Raw genomic sequence first — 17,215 nt, forward strand, 5'->3', positions numbered from 1 at the left:
GATGAAATAGAGCCCTGGCAGACAACTTGCGTTTTGCAAATTAAACGTTTTTAGTGGGAAGCTGCAACTGCATGAATGAAGTAAATAAAAAATCCTGAATACAGATTTTTTGGGAAAAACTACAGAAGTGTGGAGAACAGACATAAGAAGAATTAGAGTAGAATAGTTATTGAACTAACTGTACAGTTATGTTCATGACCTATTTTATTTGATTGCTTCTTTAGTTCAAGTCATTTTATTATTGACAAACTGTTAACACAATACAGCCTCTACTTTTAGTGTCCTTTTTATTTTATTTGTTTTCATCTACCAAAATGGAAATGTCCCCATTTTTCACTACAAAATCTGGTCACTTTAAGCTACAGTAGAGTGTATCCATTTCAAAAATATTCAGAGACCAAAACGTATGGACTGGGGACCTTAGCTGTGGTGCTTGTGGGGCCCACAGTCATATATTCTCATAGTGCCCAGAATTTCTAATGACGCCCCTGACCAAAAGTCACATGTGGTCCTTTCCCCTTACAAACATGATAAGAGCGAGGAGGGGCCTGGACTAATACTGACACATGTTTAAACAGCGGTAGTAGGAGGTGGAGCCGTCGGCTTCACCGCAGCAACCTCAGAGCAGGTTAACGTCGTTTTGAATACACAAAAGATAGGTGACGCGACAACACGATGTTTCTGACCATATTCACCGAACTATAAACTACGAACAGACAGCGACGGGATCATCCAAACTAGGTAAGGTTCTTTTAATAACTTTGCAATTCATTTTCCTTTACTTTTAGATATCCTGAAAGACTTGTTGGAGTGCTAGCTCACTACTCTAAGCTAGCATTAGCCTTTTAGCCGTTGGTACTTTCGCTCGCGAGTGTTTCGCTGTAGTTTCCTAGTGACAGTGTTAAACACGGGAAGTCGCTTTGCTCGCTACGTACGACCACAAACCCGTTTAAAAAGGAAAAAAAACCCTAAAAGTTTACTACTATGTCGTAGTTTTTCATTTCGTAGAAAGAAGACGTGATATGCGTGTGCCATCCAGATGTTTACGTTTTTGACAACCTCAGAACACGGTCAGAGAGCCTAATACCTGTTGTTGTTGTTGCACTTGATAGCAATCGTAATTGAAGTTAAAGAAGCTGGTCCAGAAATGTGCGTCATATAGTCTGTCCATGTTTATTACCACTTGTTGAAATTCTGTCGTGGATGTTCAGGTTGCCAGCTGTTGACATCTGCCCCTGTGACCAGGAGTCTGTGTATCTCGAAAGGTTGCACCTCACATTGTCAAACATGTCAGCTTCCTGACTGAGGATCCACATATTTGTGCCTAAAATATTGAAGTACAAAGTTAACTTAGTTCATTCTTGTCAAAAGCCAAGACAAAATGGTGTAACCACTTCCTTTTCGGCATTTCTGACACATTGCAACGTTTCTGTTTTTCTGTTTGTATTGTGGCCTTCAAGATAATATAGCGAATTTTTATTTGATCAAGAATGACCTATCATTTTGACAGATGCATCCTACTTTTGTCCTATATTTAAGTAACCTGTCCATGTTAACTATTTGCCTGATGATGGTCTTGTACTGAAATGTTGCCAATACATTTTTACAGCATAGAAATTTACCTGCAACTTTTGTGTAGACACATTTACCTTCCATGCACCTAAAAAAAGACTTGACCTTAAAAAGACTTGTTCCAGGGTACATTATAAACAATTTCCACACACATGATTCATACCTGTCTCTTTAACAAACTCTGGTATGTTTCCCAGAACTGAATCCTCAGCAGTTTCATACCCACATGACTGGCTGTAAGAAGCTGACTGGTTAAATTTAGAGATCCTATCAAGTGTTGCCTTCCCCTTCAGTTCATGTCTCAGTGTGCTCAGACAAAGCTGAGTAGGAGTTTGTTTGAAAGTCGTGGTGATATCAAGTTTGTGTTTTGGTATACACACTAGACTGGCTCTGACTTGAGTGTAGATTTGAGTGTGTTATATTGAACCAGATGTATTTGGGAGTTTAGCTCCTCTTAATGTGTGATTTACTGCCTTGCTGAAATTGGATGAATATACCCGTATGCTTATCCTCTGCGCCTTTCTACTGATGACTCCTATATTTATATCTTCTGTGTCTTCTAGGGTTGTCACTAGGCTGGGCAATTAATCGTAATTTAGATAAAATCGCAATGTGGCCTACCGTGATTCTCAAATCACAGAAGGAGCAATATCGCTTTAACCTGAAATGTGTCAAAATACTTGTTTAAATTTTTTTTTTTTTTTTGCAGCAGAGAAGTTATGCTCTTCTCATCATGTAAACATTCAAATGTCAATCTGCAAAATCCTGATTTAGTTTTTTTCTTTTCCATATTTAAAACAAGAATCGGATTAAAATGATTATTCTCTTTTACACAACAATCCATATCAAATTTGTAATATAAATCAAAATAATTGCAGTTAGATATGTTTTCAAAATCATTCAGTCCTACTTTAATTGATGTAATACTGTGTTGGTTACAATAAAGCAGTGGTTCTCAATATTGGGGTCGGGACCCCATTGGGGGTCACGAGACACTGAGAGGGGGTCTCCAGATGAATATTTTTTAAATTACACTGTTGCCACTTTACACCAATTTGGCCAAATTTTAACACATTTTTGTCCACTTAAAACCCATTTTTCTCAAATTTTAAACCCTTTCCACAACTTTTTTCTGCCTGTTTTTGCCACTTCCTAACCAAATCTTGCCACTCTCCGTCTATTGTTGGCTCTGTTGTCCCATTATTGCCACTATTAACCACTCTTTACCACTTTTTATGCCACATTTCACAATTTAACATGCCCATTTTTGCCAGTTCAACCCATTTCTTCCAATTTCTGCCTCAGCTAACCCATTTTAGGCAGTTTAAACCATTGTAAGAAATATCCAACTATTTTTGCCACTTTAACCCATTTTTGCCATTTTTTTTGTTACTTTTGCCACTTTTATCAAGTTTTTGGCATTTGTCACCCATTTCTGCTACTTTTTTCACCACCTTTTCCACTATTTTTTCCATTATTTTCCATTATAACCCATTTAAGCTATTTTCAGTGTATTTTGATTCTGTTTTTATCAAAAAGATTTAAATTTTTAAGAGGGCTACTCACTACACAAATAAATTAAAAAGATATTTGTTTCTTTGATAAGCATATACCACAGCTTAACTTTACAATGGACCATGATTTTGCTGGCCCCCAGTGTGGCTTGGCCCCAGACCCCCCCCCCCCCAATGACAGTCTTTTCTGCACATGACTATTCTTGAATGTGCCTGGCTGTGTTCAGCCACCTTCAGATACAGTGGGGGTCCCTGGTCTCTGGAACCTTTATTCTGGGGGTTGTGGGCTGAAGAAGTTGAGAGCCCCTGCAATAAAAGATGATAAATTGTTTGTGTTTGTTGAGAGATAGATTACAATGGATTATTTTCCCAAATTGTTCAGCCCTTGTTGTTAGAATACCAGAATTTTACTTGTAAAGAATACTATAGGGCTGAAACATTTGCACAGATAATTGAATTGCATTTTTCCCCCAATATTGATTTAGATTTAATATACAATTATTTTAAAGTTCTTTATTTTATGTATTATTCAACAAATACAAGAAAAAAAAAAACATTTCTATATTGTAACTAGCAAATTATTTGATAAATTAAACTAGGGATGGGCAATTTTGAAAAATATCTAATTGGGAATTTTGTGGCTCATATTGCAAATTTGATATCAATTGCTGTTTTGAGAGTGATGATCATTTCTCTGTCATTCTTGTTTTGGTTAAGAAAAACATACAAGTACAAGAAACATAGGGTTTTTGTGAACTACTCTAAAAAACACTTGAGTGTTGGTGTAATAGCACATAACATCTCTGCTGCAGAAAATGCATTAAACTGGTGTTTTGTCACAGGTTAAAGAAATATTGCACCTTCAGTGATTTGAAAATTGCAGTGAACAATATTGCAAGTTTTGTCTGGTATTTTGTCCAGCGCTTTTTAATACAAGAGCTACAAAAGAAGAAGTTTGAACCCCCTTTTTTGTTCTCTTTAAAAAAATACAGTCAAACACCTTCCCACTAGGGCTGGGAAATTAATCGAAAATTAGATTAAATCGCGATATGGCCTGCTGCTATTTTCAAATCGCAAAAATGAAATATTTCTTTGACCTGAAATTTTTGTCAAAATCCCAGTTTTAAACTTGTTTTTGCAGCAGAGATGTAACGTATGGCATATCATGCAATCATTGCGCTGCCATTTATTGTAGAACAATCTACAAAAAAATCCTACTTTCTTCATTTTTCTTCTTTTTTTCTCATTGAAAAAACCTTTAATGCATCAATTCATATCCAATTTGCAATATGAGTCAAAATCATCAGAATAAGACTAGGGATGCACTGAAATGAAAACTCTTGGCCGAAACCGAAAACCAAAAATGAGGAAACCAAGGCCGAAAACCGAAACATGAAAGAAATTATTATGCCAGTTATTAGTACCATTGCATTTATGGCTATGACTGTGTACTAACCTCACTAAAATCAATTGCAGTTGCAAAAATTAATATTAATGCTTCAAAGAATAAATCAATCACAAAATTATGTAAATATTTATTAAGCACTTCATTCCAACAATACACAATATAAAATAATATAAAATAAAATAAAATACAAAATAAAATGTTTAACTTGACCCCACTCATGTCTATATTAAATCAGTGGTTCTCAACCTTTTTTCAGTCATGTACCCCCTGTAAAGTATTTTTTCAGCCAAGTACCCCCTAAACAGCGTACGGCTTTTTGGCCAAAAAGAAAGACATTAAAGAGTGCTGTGACAGCTGTCTGATTCATCAAACTTTGTAACTGATAAACACTTTTAAATTACAAATATTAGATTTTTTTTTTTTTTTTTTTACATTTTAAATATTGAAAATGCATGACTAAAGTCATGGCACATCTCATCTCTAAATGTGAGAATTCAAATTAATGTAGCTGTTGAAAACAATGACTGGAAAGGCTTTACACCCAGAAGTGTGCAAAACTCTGCTCGGCTGCAGTGGTCTCTCTGGAACAATTTGGAAATAAAAACATAGAGCTAGAAAGAACTAAAAACCTGTAAATAATAAACAAATTATAAAAGACTTCTCTCTTCTCAAACTGAAATCATGAACTTAGTTATAGATCAGCATTTCTTAACAAAAAATAAAAATAAATCATAAACCTTTTTATGAATGGAGAGGTTGTGAATACAGTGATTGACAGGCATGTGCCAGTGTGGGTCAAACCATCCTGCCATGGGGGAGACTCAGGGGGTTTTAGGGTGATTCAATTTAAGAGCATACAAAATAGTAACTCCAGTTTATAAACTTAAGGTCCTTACACTCCATATGCAGTTTTTTTTCATGCAAATTATTTACACAAAATATTTACATTTAGAACCTGTAGCGAGTCAAAGCAAGCTTCCTCACCTGCAACATCATTTCGCAGCGTGACATTGCTGCGGATATTTAAGTAGCACATTTGCGCTCATGTGGACATGTGGGGCTGCCTGTTGCCTGTCTCCCTCTCTACGAGGCTAAAAAAAAAGGCAAAAACACAAGCACTGACTACAGACAAATATGAGGAGATATCAAACATCAGGTGGTGTTGGAGAGGAGGACGTTTTTGTTCCTCTGTCTGCCTTAAATATCAGCACCACCACCACTATGTGAGCTCGTTGGAGTGAAACTCACACAGCTGGAGCTGTTTCTAAACTAACGGGACTTTAGTGAAATATTTACCAACACAGTCTCCTCTGACCTCAGACAAACGACTTATAAATGCTCCAGATCAACCAGCTAAATGACTCCTCTGGACAGTCTTGAACACAAACAGGTGAGCCAGTCTGTGCGCTGTGGAGAGAGTTAACTCCTCTCACCGCGAGCCTCAGCTGTGCAATATTATAACTCTGACTGATCATATTTGACATAGAATGAATGAAAAGTCAGTCCCTCCTCGTACAAACTTGGCTGGCACAGTGAATGAAACTGTGAAACAAAACGGCACTGACGTCCTGGCTGTGAGTAAAAGTGCCGCGTTACGCACGGAGTGAAGGACAGAGAGGGACAAACCTCCTTTTATCTTCCGCTTCAAAAAATATCACTGAAAGAAAGATGCTATTTTTCTTAAATAGCTGGCATGTATTTTTAAATCTTGCGTACCCCCTGGAGTGCCTTCACATACGCGTACCCCTATTGTAGAACCACTGATTCAAACACGTGCTGGCTGCGGTTTTTGCTTGCGTCATCACAACATCGTGTTTCGCCTTGTTGTTTCGGTGATAAAAGTAAAAAATATAAAATAGTATAAAAAGTAATTTTCGGTGGCCGAATTTTCGGTGCATCCCTAAATAAGACACTTTCAAAAGAATTGTTTAGCCCTTGTTTAGGAATAAAAGAAAGTGAAGGAATAGGCTAATTGCATGTCAAATCACAATTATAATATTGGGGGAAAAAAATCACATTAAGATTATTTTCCAAAATCGTTCAGCTCTACTTCACACTGTCTAAACTGCACAAATGTATTGGCAACATTTTGGTGTGTTGGTATGTTTTTTTGTTTTTTTTTGCAATTAAGACCACATGCTTGAGTTTGCCTGCAACTTTTGATGGCTTTATTCCTTACCCAACACCTGTCTTATGACAACTTTTGATCATTAAAATTAAAATTTCTGTAATTTTTAAACATGTATGAACATATGAAAAAATGCATCAAAGTATAAAATAGGGATGCGCGATATTGGATTTTTGACAATATCAGATATGCAGATATTTACAAAATAATTTGAGCATATAGGCTACTGATATCAATACTGATATTTAAGTGTAGTTCATTTCTAAAACTTCAGTCCTTCAAGCACACAATTTAAAGTTTAAGTTTGAACATAGCAATACGCATTAAACAAATAGGTAAGAGCATCCCATTGGATATTTATTGTGAAAAAGATGTTACTCTGTTTCAGAAGGGTCAAACTATTGTCATGCATCAAGCACAAAAAAAAAAAAAACATATAAGGAGATTGCTGAAAGTACTAAACTTGGGTTAAGAACTGCCCAATGCATTATTGAAAACAGGAAGGATAGTGGGGAACCATCATCTTTAAGGAAGAATTGTGGTTTGGAAAAAAGTCTTGAATGATTGTGATCAGCAATCGCTTACAGGTTTGGTGAAATCAAATCATAACAAACAACAGTACAACTCATGGCTATGTTTAATAGTGAAAGTAAGAGCATTTCCACAAGCACAAGCAAAGGGAACTCAAGGGATTGGGACTAAGCAGCTGTATAGCCTGAAGAAAACCACTTATCAGTGAGACTAATCAGAAAAAAAGACTTCAGTTTGTCAGGAAGCATAATGATTGGGCTCTGGAGCAATGGAAGAAGGTCATGTGGTCTGATGAGTCCAGATTTACCCTGTTCCAGAGTGATGGGCACATCAGGGTAAGAAGAGAGGTGGGTGAAGTGATGCACCTATCATGCCTAGGGCATACAGTACAAACCTGTCAGGGTAGTGGTGCGATCTGGGGTTGCTGCAGTTGGTCTAGTTCACCAATGTTATGGGCCCAAAGAATGAGGTCATCTGACTTCCTAAAGATAATGAATGACCAGGTTATTCCATCAATGGATCTTTTTCTTCCCTGATGGCATGGGCATATTCCAAGAGGACAATGCCAGGATTCATCGGGCTCAAATTGTGAAAGAGTGGTTGTGGAAGCATGAACATTTTAAAACATGGGTTGGCCACCACAGAGTCCAGACCTTAACCCCACTGAGAGTCTTTGGGATGTGCTGGAGAAGACTTTGCGCAGTAGTCCGACTATCCCGTCTTCAAGATCTTGGCGAAGAATAAGTACATCTCAGGACGGAAATAAATGTGAAAAGCTTATCGAAACAGTGCCACAGTGAATATGCTGTAATCAAAGCTAAAGGCGGTTTGAAGAAATAATAGATTGTGTGACTTTTTTTTTTGGACAGGTAGTGTATTAACAAAAACAGAAAAAACAGGACAGGACAAAAATGGCAAAGACATCAAATAATGCTTTGTCCACATTGGGGTGCCAAAATCAACTCAAACCAAATGTATCTTACTTGAGCTTTGAATAATTGTAAAACTGCCTCGAATCTTCTGATCTCATTTCACCCATGATTAAATATTTGGAGACGAATTATGGGACTTAAACAACACATGACTTATTAAAATATTAATGAGAACAATTTCTAGTTGAAGTCCTATTCCAAAATAGATTTATTTGCCATTTAGAAATATGTAAGAGAACTGTGAAGACCATTAATGTTCTACAATTGAATATAGCCACACTGTTTCAGCATTAGTTAAATATTTTTGCTTTTATCAGTGAGAAAATGAGTCTTTTAAACACACTTAAAGATTTACAATATCACCATCACAGCCTCCATTAAAATCCACCAAATGGTTCCTTATTACATTATTTATCAACTTAAATCAGACAAATTAGGCCAACATCTTTACAGTCTCCCCCTCCTGTCTGTAGTTTGTGCCCAGCCACTGGGTGCAATGAATGAAAGCGTGGTCGTGTGTGTCCATTGTGTTTGGAAGAGATGGGCGTAGGCCAGCCCCCTCATCTAATATTCAGTGTAGAGTAGAAGGGGGGATGCTTAGCGTAAGCCCCACAGTTCTTGTTGATAGTGTGTGAGAGAGAGGTGGATAGAGAATACTGTTGAATATCCTGATAAAAAGAGGCTTAACCCTACACCAAGGTAAGATGTTGTTCTGTTTACTTCTTCAGCATTGTCTGGACTATTTGTCACTCTTTTAGTAGCTTTTACCAGTATATTTTACTGCTTTTATTGGTGTTTTGTCACTGATATTTTGATAGGTGTTTTGTGAAAAGGAAATGTGTGGACTCCCATCTGCTCATTACCAGAGAGAGAGAGGGTTAAATGTGTCTGATTGGCTCTTGTGTTGTGCTATCATCCTCCCATTGTGTGCTGTGAGACAGGGAGCTGTGGAGGGTGTGTCAACAGGCGCCTATTGCCTGCCTCCGTAAACAAAGGATTTCTCTCATTAATGAGTGACACTACCTGATAAGGGTGAACAGCTGACAGGGGATTCTTACCTGCAGAAACAAGGTTAGACTTTCAGCAAATAAAAGGGTTTACAACTATTCAATGATTTGTCACTCTGAATTGGACTGTTTTGGGCTTTTGTGTTGACAGCACCAGCGTCCATGTGACATTTAATCTTTTATTGACGTGAGCCTGAGCTGCTTGTCCCTCAGATTATGTTGAAACATTGAGCAATGTGTTTGCTAACCTTTATGTGAAACCCATTTCCAAGGCAACTCACAAGCAGTGAATGCTGCTGATTAATTCTGAGCTGCTCTGGCAGGAAGCGAGTCAGACCATGATGGAAGAGCCCAACTTTGATGAATCATTAATGAGTTTTTTATCGATTGGCCGAGTCCTTATTATGGCTACAACAGTTATGTTTGAGGGGGTTTGCTTTAGTCAAATTGCTTACAATACAATTAGTGTAATTTTGATTAAGTATGCTTTTTTATGTATGTTAGAATCAAAGTACCAGAATTTAAACAACTACATCTATTTCTAAAGAAAGTTGCGTAAGTAATGAATGAATCCTTTAAAAATTTCAGAAAAATCGTGCACACATTCACTAAATTGCACAAAAATATTGGCAGCTTTGGAAAACAGAGGCAATGTTTTGGTACCAAAATTGCCAGGCATTGCCAGTGACATCTTTTTTGTTGCTGTGAAATCAAAATAAGGTATTAATTCTAATTTTATTTTACTAATATCAATCTTAAATTTAAAAATCAGGTATTATGACAGCGAATTTTACAGTTTAATTTCTTTGAGATTATTCTCCCATTGCTTTTAAGATTATCATTTCTGTATCTTAAACACTAAGGTAAATAACATTTTAAGAGGAATGATCTGGTCTAATTGTCTAAAATAATTCTTCTGAATGGTGGAGCCTCATTATGGATAATCACCCCTCAGTGGGCTGTCTCCATTGATCCGTCTGATGCATGTGCCTATCTGCATCCTACTGCTTTCCCATCAGTGGAAAGCAATTCCAGTGAAATAGTCTGCTAAAATGCACCCATTTACTTCCAGGCATTGAAACGAACAGCGCTTGTATTTTTCAGTGTACACAAGTTCCATAAAGTCCAATTTAGGCCAGTGTAGGAGGGTAGAACTGAGGAAGGTCTTGATATAATTGGAGCAGACAGTGCGGTGCACCAATTATCCAAGTCGTCATTATATAGAGGAGCAAAGTTTAACGACTATTGTTTGCCTGCTGTTGTTTTTGATGACTTTTTGAACTTTGTGAGCGCAGCGTCGTGACTTCTCTGCCTTCTTTGAACTGAGCAGACAAATTTCAGCGTATGTTTTCAGCATGAGTACACAGGCTGATGTACACTGAAATTACCCTGAGTTCCTGTTAGCTCTTGTTGTGTAATGAGCATATGTACATCGCTCTCCACATTCTTAAGCAAATGACATTTTGGAAAGAAAAAGGATCTCTCTGCTGCCGAAAAGTGTCAAATAATGTAATGCCTTGGACAAGGAATGAAAACATTAGATATTTCACCAAAAATTCATCGTAATCAATGTACTGTGAAGAAATTTGTGGCTGATTCAGAACACAGACGGGTTTGTGCAGATAAAGGCATAATGAGGAAGGTTTCTACCAGACAAATTCATGGGATTAAGAGAGCAGATGCTAAAATGCCATTAAAAAGCAGCAAACAGGTATTTGAAGCTGCTGGTGCCTCTGGAGTCCCACCAACCTCAAGGTGTAGGATCCTCCAGAGGCTTGCAGTCGTGTATAAGCCTACTATTCGGCCGCTCACAAGCAGAAATGGTTGCAGTGGGCCCAGAAATACATGAAGACTCATTTTCAAACAGTCTTGTTGACTGATGAGTGCTGTGCATCCCTGGATGGTCCAGATGGAGGAGGAGTGGATGGTTGGTGGATGGCCACCATGTCCTAGTAAGGCTGTGACGTCAGCAAGGAGGGGACGGAGTCATGTTTTGGGCCGGATTCTTGAGGAGAGAGATGGTAGGCCCCTTTAGGGTCCCTGAAGGTGTGAAAATGACCTCAGCAAAGTATAGAGATTTTCTGACTGACCACTTTCTACCATGGTAAAAAAAGAAGAACTGTGCCTTCTGTGGCAAAATTTTCTTCATGCATGACAATGCACCATCTCATGCTGCAAACAGTACCTCTGTGTCATTGACTGCTATGGGCATAAAATGAGAGAAACTAATGGTGTGGCCCCCATCCTCCCCTGACCTCAACCCTGTTGAGAACCTCTGGAGCATCCTCAAGCTAAAGATCTATGAGGGTGGGAGGCAGTTCACATCAAAACAGCAGCTCTGGGAGGATATTCTGACATACTGCAAAGAAATTCAAACAGAAACTCTCCAAAAACTCAGTGGATTCAATGGATGCAAGAATTGTAAAGGTGATATCAAAGAAGGGCTCCTATGTTAACTTGGCCTGTTAAGATGTTTGTGATTGAAATAGCTTTTGATTTCAGTAAATATGACCTCCCAATGCTGCAAATTCAACAAATGATCATTTCCAGTTCTTTACAACCAAAAAAGTGTTTTAAACTCTGGTGTGCTTAATAATGTGGAACAGTGCATTTTGAGGTTTTTATTTAAAAAAAATGGTTATCATTGTGAAGTTTGTTCAAAAACATTTGAATTATGCCCTAATGGCTGATGACTTGAAAAATATTCTGACTGTCATTTGCATTAATATTAAGGAAAATAAGAGAAAAATGTCATTTGCTTAATAACGGGAAAGTGGTGTATGTAATCGCTGTGCTTGTTGAATGAAAACTTGCGTATTTTTTATCTACTTGTATTTCCTTATGTGGTGGACTTTCCTCTATTAATGTGGCAGCGACGAATAAAAACAACTAAGAAGACATTCAGTTCAAGCAACTTACTGGTATTAGAAGACGAGATATGGCAGCACTTATCTGACTTCCAGTATGAAGTGGAGGTCCTCGGCTGCATCCAGGTCCCTCTCTAGTTTTGGCCATTTTTTTTTTTATCAGTTAATGAAAATGCAAGGCTGAATTGCTCATACACATAGAACCCTGTCAATGGTTTTGTGCTGTTTTGACAGTGTATAGGAGTGTACTGCTATTTTTGATTGTTTTATTCCCCTCCTATTGATCTGTCTGAAAAATATGTTGTCAAGAGATTAGAGAGAATGTATAGTTTAAAAAACATGTGTTGTGCTGTTTTTGCTCAGCTGGTGGAACAGGCACCTACAGTGCGTTCAGAAAGTATTTAATTCCCCTTAAATTTTTTTTCAAATTTCTAAAACTCTGTTTGTCATGGTGGGAAACTGAGTGTAGGTTAATGAGGATAAAATGAGAATTGATCAAAGTGAAGGGAATTTTCTGAAAGCACTGTATATCAGAGGCTACAGTCTTCAAAATGCTGGTTAAAGATTTGAATCTGAAGCAAGGCGCTCTTTCGAGCATGTCACCCCCCCACTCCTTCTCCCCATAGATCCTGTTTCTCTCCAGCTGTCCTGTCTAATAAAGGCAAAAACTATTCAGCAGAATTTCCTCCATGTTTGAAACAAGTCTTGCAATTGCTTTTGAACAGGTGATTATACATCCTGGTATTTATAGCTGGGCAAATAGATGCAGCCTGTTTTATTGTTTGCATGGATGGGTTTTCGTGTGAGCTGGGTTAGAACAGCACTTGTTTGTTCCAGAGCATCACTTTAAAGAAACACCACACCCTCTTTCCGGCTTTGATACTCAGACTCTGCTTCTCTCTGAGTAATGCTTTACATTTAGCTCTACAGGTCAGACAGATCTCACTTTTGTCTTAAGCCTTCTGTGAGTGCTTACTGTGTTCTGCTTGTTCTGCAGTGGTGTACAGGGGCTAGTACACAGCCATGGATACCACCACCTCCCTGAAGATGACCTCTCTGGCCGTCCAGAGTCTGTTCAGCTATGTGGAGGAGGAGAACCTGGCTGCCATTAAAGCACATCTGGACAAGTTCAGAGACGTGGACAGCAGGAGTGATGTGAGTATGAAGTAATGAGAGGCTTCTGTAAGCATATAACAAGTTTCCTGTGGGAAAAGGGATTATGAAGAATGTTTTTGAAGCCTTAATTAAGCGGTACTTCTGAAGCTGCTTTTAAAACAATTGTTAAAGAGATCAAAAGTGTTTGATGTTATGTTGTGAGAGCTTTGTTGCAATTTGCTTTCACTTCAACATTTAAGGGTCCTTTTTGATGATCTGTAACATAACAGACACCTAAAACCTGCTTTGATTGAATTATGTAAAAAAAATAAAACAAAACATAAAAACCTCCCAGGGGGTGATTTATACCTTTTGATAAGCACCAAGTACCCATACAAGAAGTTAATCAACATTAGAAAAAATGCTCAAAAGATTTTCCCTGGGTTATCCAAGCAGCATCCTTTGACTTTCCAGGAAGCGCATGGCTAGAAAACCCCATATGGATAGATACATGTATGACAATGTGTATTGAAAACAATAAAAAGAGTTCAAAAGCAATTAATCCATAGTAGCATAAATCAGAATATGAAGGTGCAACAAGCTTCATGTCATAAAGAAGGAGGCTGGGGTAGTGGAGGTTAAGCCTTGCTGGCAGGATTACAGCTTACTAATGTAAAGCTCCACTTTTTTTTTTTACCCTTATTATGTTGAATTCATCTATGGCATATGGTTGTTTGCTGTTTAGTAAAAACAGCTTATGGGGGTGCAGTTTGAAAAGGTGGGGAGACCTGAGCAGTGTGTCTCTGCTTGTCACCTTTTGTTATTGTTTTGATTGAGACTCCCCTAGGGGCAAAATGTACAAACTGTGGGTTGAATTGCATGGACTCTTTCAATTGTAAAGTCTAATGCACAACTTCCACACAAAGGTATCCTTAGTCTTTAATTTTGTTGATTACAACCACAACCTCCTCCTGACGGATGCAGAAACCAGCAACATGATCTGCACTAAAAGACATTTTAAAGGTGGTGGTAGCATGCATACACCGCAGTGTTTCCCCTACCATTCTATTAGTTGATTCTATTAGAGCTGTCCAATGCAACTGCTTTATCCTCTAAAGTTGTGTATGAACCGATGCCCCGCTTGTTGTACATCCATCAGTACCTATACAGACTATGACTAAGCAGCCCATCCGCGGGTCAGATTACGACAGAACTTCTTCAACCTTTATAAACAAAGAAGAATTGACAAAGATCACACAGGCAACAGGAGGAGACGGAGACATGCAATGTGTGTGGATAATAATAGTGAAGAGAGAGAAAATGAGTGGATAAAGTCAGTGGAGGACAATCATCATAAAGCACATTTACCAAAATACATAATCCTACCTGTTATAAATATGTTATGTTACAAAAAATTGTTTCCTGAATAATTTCTTGGTTATTTATTTGTTAAATCTTTCAGATGTCACACTCATTTGAATGTGGGAGACCTTTTTGACAGCATAGGTAAACTTTACACTTAATATTGGTATGATACAGTCCTAAAGTTACTCCTGATGTGGCAGGAAGGCAATAAAGTTCATTTCCAACCCTGTCATTCATGCATGCATAAATAATGATAGATACAGTAGCTAAATGGATGGATGGATGGATAGATACATGGATGGATAGATACACAAATAGATGCATAAATAGATGGATAGATAGAGTGTTATATTGACAGCTGGAATTTAAAGAATCACATGAACATCATGATTCCTTTAAAGCCGTGTTTCCATCAGGGGGTTCGGTTTGATTCAGTTCGGTTTGGTATGGTTTGGTACGCTAAACCCCAAAACAGTTTGCGTTTCCACAGACACCCGTGCTCTCACTTGGTGGGCGGGGCTGTAAAAGCATGCATGTAAAGTCACAGACAGCGCGAGTCAGCTGTTCCAGCTGCAGAGTTATGGAAAGGATGAGTGACAGAAATCAGTCGGGAATAAGCAGTAAACAGCTTTATTTCAGCTGAAAGTGCGTTTAAAAAAATAACTACATCTTAATGATGTTAACCGCTGTCAGTAAAGATCCTCAGCTGATGGAATACGTGTACAGAGACGGTTTGAGTCGTAACGCTACATTAATATGTGAATATATCTAGTCTAGAACAGTTTATACAACAAAGTATGAAAGTTTAGAGCTGTACTGTGAGAATTCGCCGCATTCAAAATAAAGTTAAAGTTCAGCTGGTGTTAAAATCAAACTAGATTAAGTCAGAAATCCGGGGTGCGCTGTTCTCGTTTAAAAATAGTCTGCAGATTGAAGTTTTACGAGCCCGTTCAACAACCACAGAGCGGTGTTTTGACAGTTTATCTAACGTAAGACGTAGATTAATAACTAGTAACTGATGAGAATGAACTGTTCAAAGGCTTTGTATTCACAAAACTTATGCATTAATTTAGTTTCTCATCCATTGCAGATGGATCAGGCTGATGTGAGCCTTCAGGTTCTGCTTTGTGTTCTTAAAATCATCCGGATAAACGTCAGGAAACTTGATTTGTGGCCAGATACCAATATCCATAGACTAGGAAACAGTTTGGATCTCCATCGAGTCCAAATATTTCCCATTTAGGCAGATATTGGTCCATTTTTCTCCCGTTTTCGCCCGCTTCTCACAGCAGACTTCCGTCTTTGAAGCCCGGAGGTGAGCAGCTGAGTCGCACGCTGACGTGACGTCATTGCAGCCCCTATTGTTGTGTGTGTAGCTCCACCTTTTTGGTACGGTTAGGTAAGATTGGCACCCCTATGGAAGGGTGCCGAAAAGTGGGATAGTACGGTTCGCTTTTTTGGGACCCTTTCTCTATGGAAATGCCAGAAAAACGTGCCGTCCCGCACCGAACTGAACCGAACTGCTCGGTGGAAACGACCTATAAGTGTTTGTGTGTCGGTGTCCCGCTGCTGCCCCCCCCCAAAAATCTGTAAGCCTGGGGGAACCACTGCACAGTATGCCTTATGCAAATGTTGAAAGAAATACACCGAACATAGAAAGATAATTGGATGTAAATTTTGTTGGGATGTTAAACATTTCAGTTTAGTTTCTGCTGTAACAAGTAGAGACCAGACATGGAGCTCGCCATAAACTGCACTCCATAAAGTGTCTTTAGTAAAGGGTAAACCAGTATTTTCATTTTATGAATGAATTTCACATACTGAGAGAGAGAAACTGTTATAACTGACCCTCAAGGTTTATGCTGCAAGTAAACCCAAAATGTTCACTAGTAGCTTGCAGCCTTACACAGAAAGACACTCCTTTCAATGGCAGTAATAAACATATATCTGTCACAGCAGCTCTTTCTTGGTGGGAGGTGATGAGAAACAGATCCTTCAAACTTTAAAACTTCAGAGTTTCTCTGGCTTTAAAACCATAACTGAGCAAAGCCATAAGTTAATTGATTCTTCAAAGAAGTGATCTTTTTGTTGTGCCACTTCCCGATAAAGATATATAAACTCCTCCACTGACTTCCATATGCCTTAAAAAATACATCCATTAGCCACACTGTTACACAGGGGATCTGTTCCTCCATCTCCTTTACCATGTGCGCTCTGGTTAATTTTGATAACACATAAAAAGAGGCGTAGCTAAAAATAATCTCGAGTGCACCAAATCCAAGTCTGAAAATAGTCCCTAGCAAGAGATTGAATAACATCTGCGGAGAAAAAAAAGAACTTTCGAAGTTTTTTACCAACTTATTTTCCATTTTTAATGGTTTTTGTATTTTTGTCTTTAAAATGATCTTCAAGACAAAAGTTATGAACATATAAATTCTTAGCTTAATTCTTAATAGTGCTTGTACCAACTCTAAAAGGCTTGGACTGCTGTGAATTGAAATCCCATGAAAAGAAATGCTATTGTATCAGTCACTGCCAGCATATTATCCAGTATTGGAATATTTTTTAATTTTGTAAATGTTAAATTCCTAATTTATATTCTGGTTTATCTATAATTACTTTATTTGCCATTTTCCCTTTCTCTTTTTTATGTATGAACTGTGTTTTATTTGTTATTTTCTCTGGATAATACATCAATCCTACCAACATCTGTTATAAATATCATTATTGCTGACTTTTAAAACATATAACCCATAATACACTTTGAAAAAATACTAACAGAAAAGCCTTTAATGT

At 37.9% G+C, this 17,215-nt stretch overlaps 1 protein-coding gene across 4 annotated transcripts in view; it reads left to right on the forward strand.

Moving 5' to 3' along the window:
• Nucleotides 1-575: 575 nt before the first annotated feature.
• Nucleotides 576-17,215, forward strand: part of kidins220a (kinase D-interacting substrate 220a) — an 80,574-nt gene continuing 63,934 nt past the window's right edge. For all 4 annotated transcript variants that reach the window (XM_041812215.1, XM_041812216.1, XM_041812217.1 and 1 more), the window contains exons 1-2: nucleotides 576-741; nucleotides 12,957-13,114. In XM_041812215.1, coding sequence (XP_041668149.1) covers nucleotides 12,983-13,114 — 132 coding nt within the window. In that variant the 5' untranslated portion in view covers nucleotides 576-741; nucleotides 12,957-12,982. The remainder of the gene's footprint in view (nucleotides 742-12,956; nucleotides 13,115-17,215) is intronic.

The sequence above is a fragment of the Cheilinus undulatus genome, linkage group 18 (assembly GCF_018320785.1).
Source record: "Cheilinus undulatus linkage group 18, ASM1832078v1, whole genome shotgun sequence".
NCBI classification, from domain to species: Eukaryota; Metazoa; Chordata; class Actinopteri; order Labriformes; family Labridae; genus Cheilinus; species Cheilinus undulatus.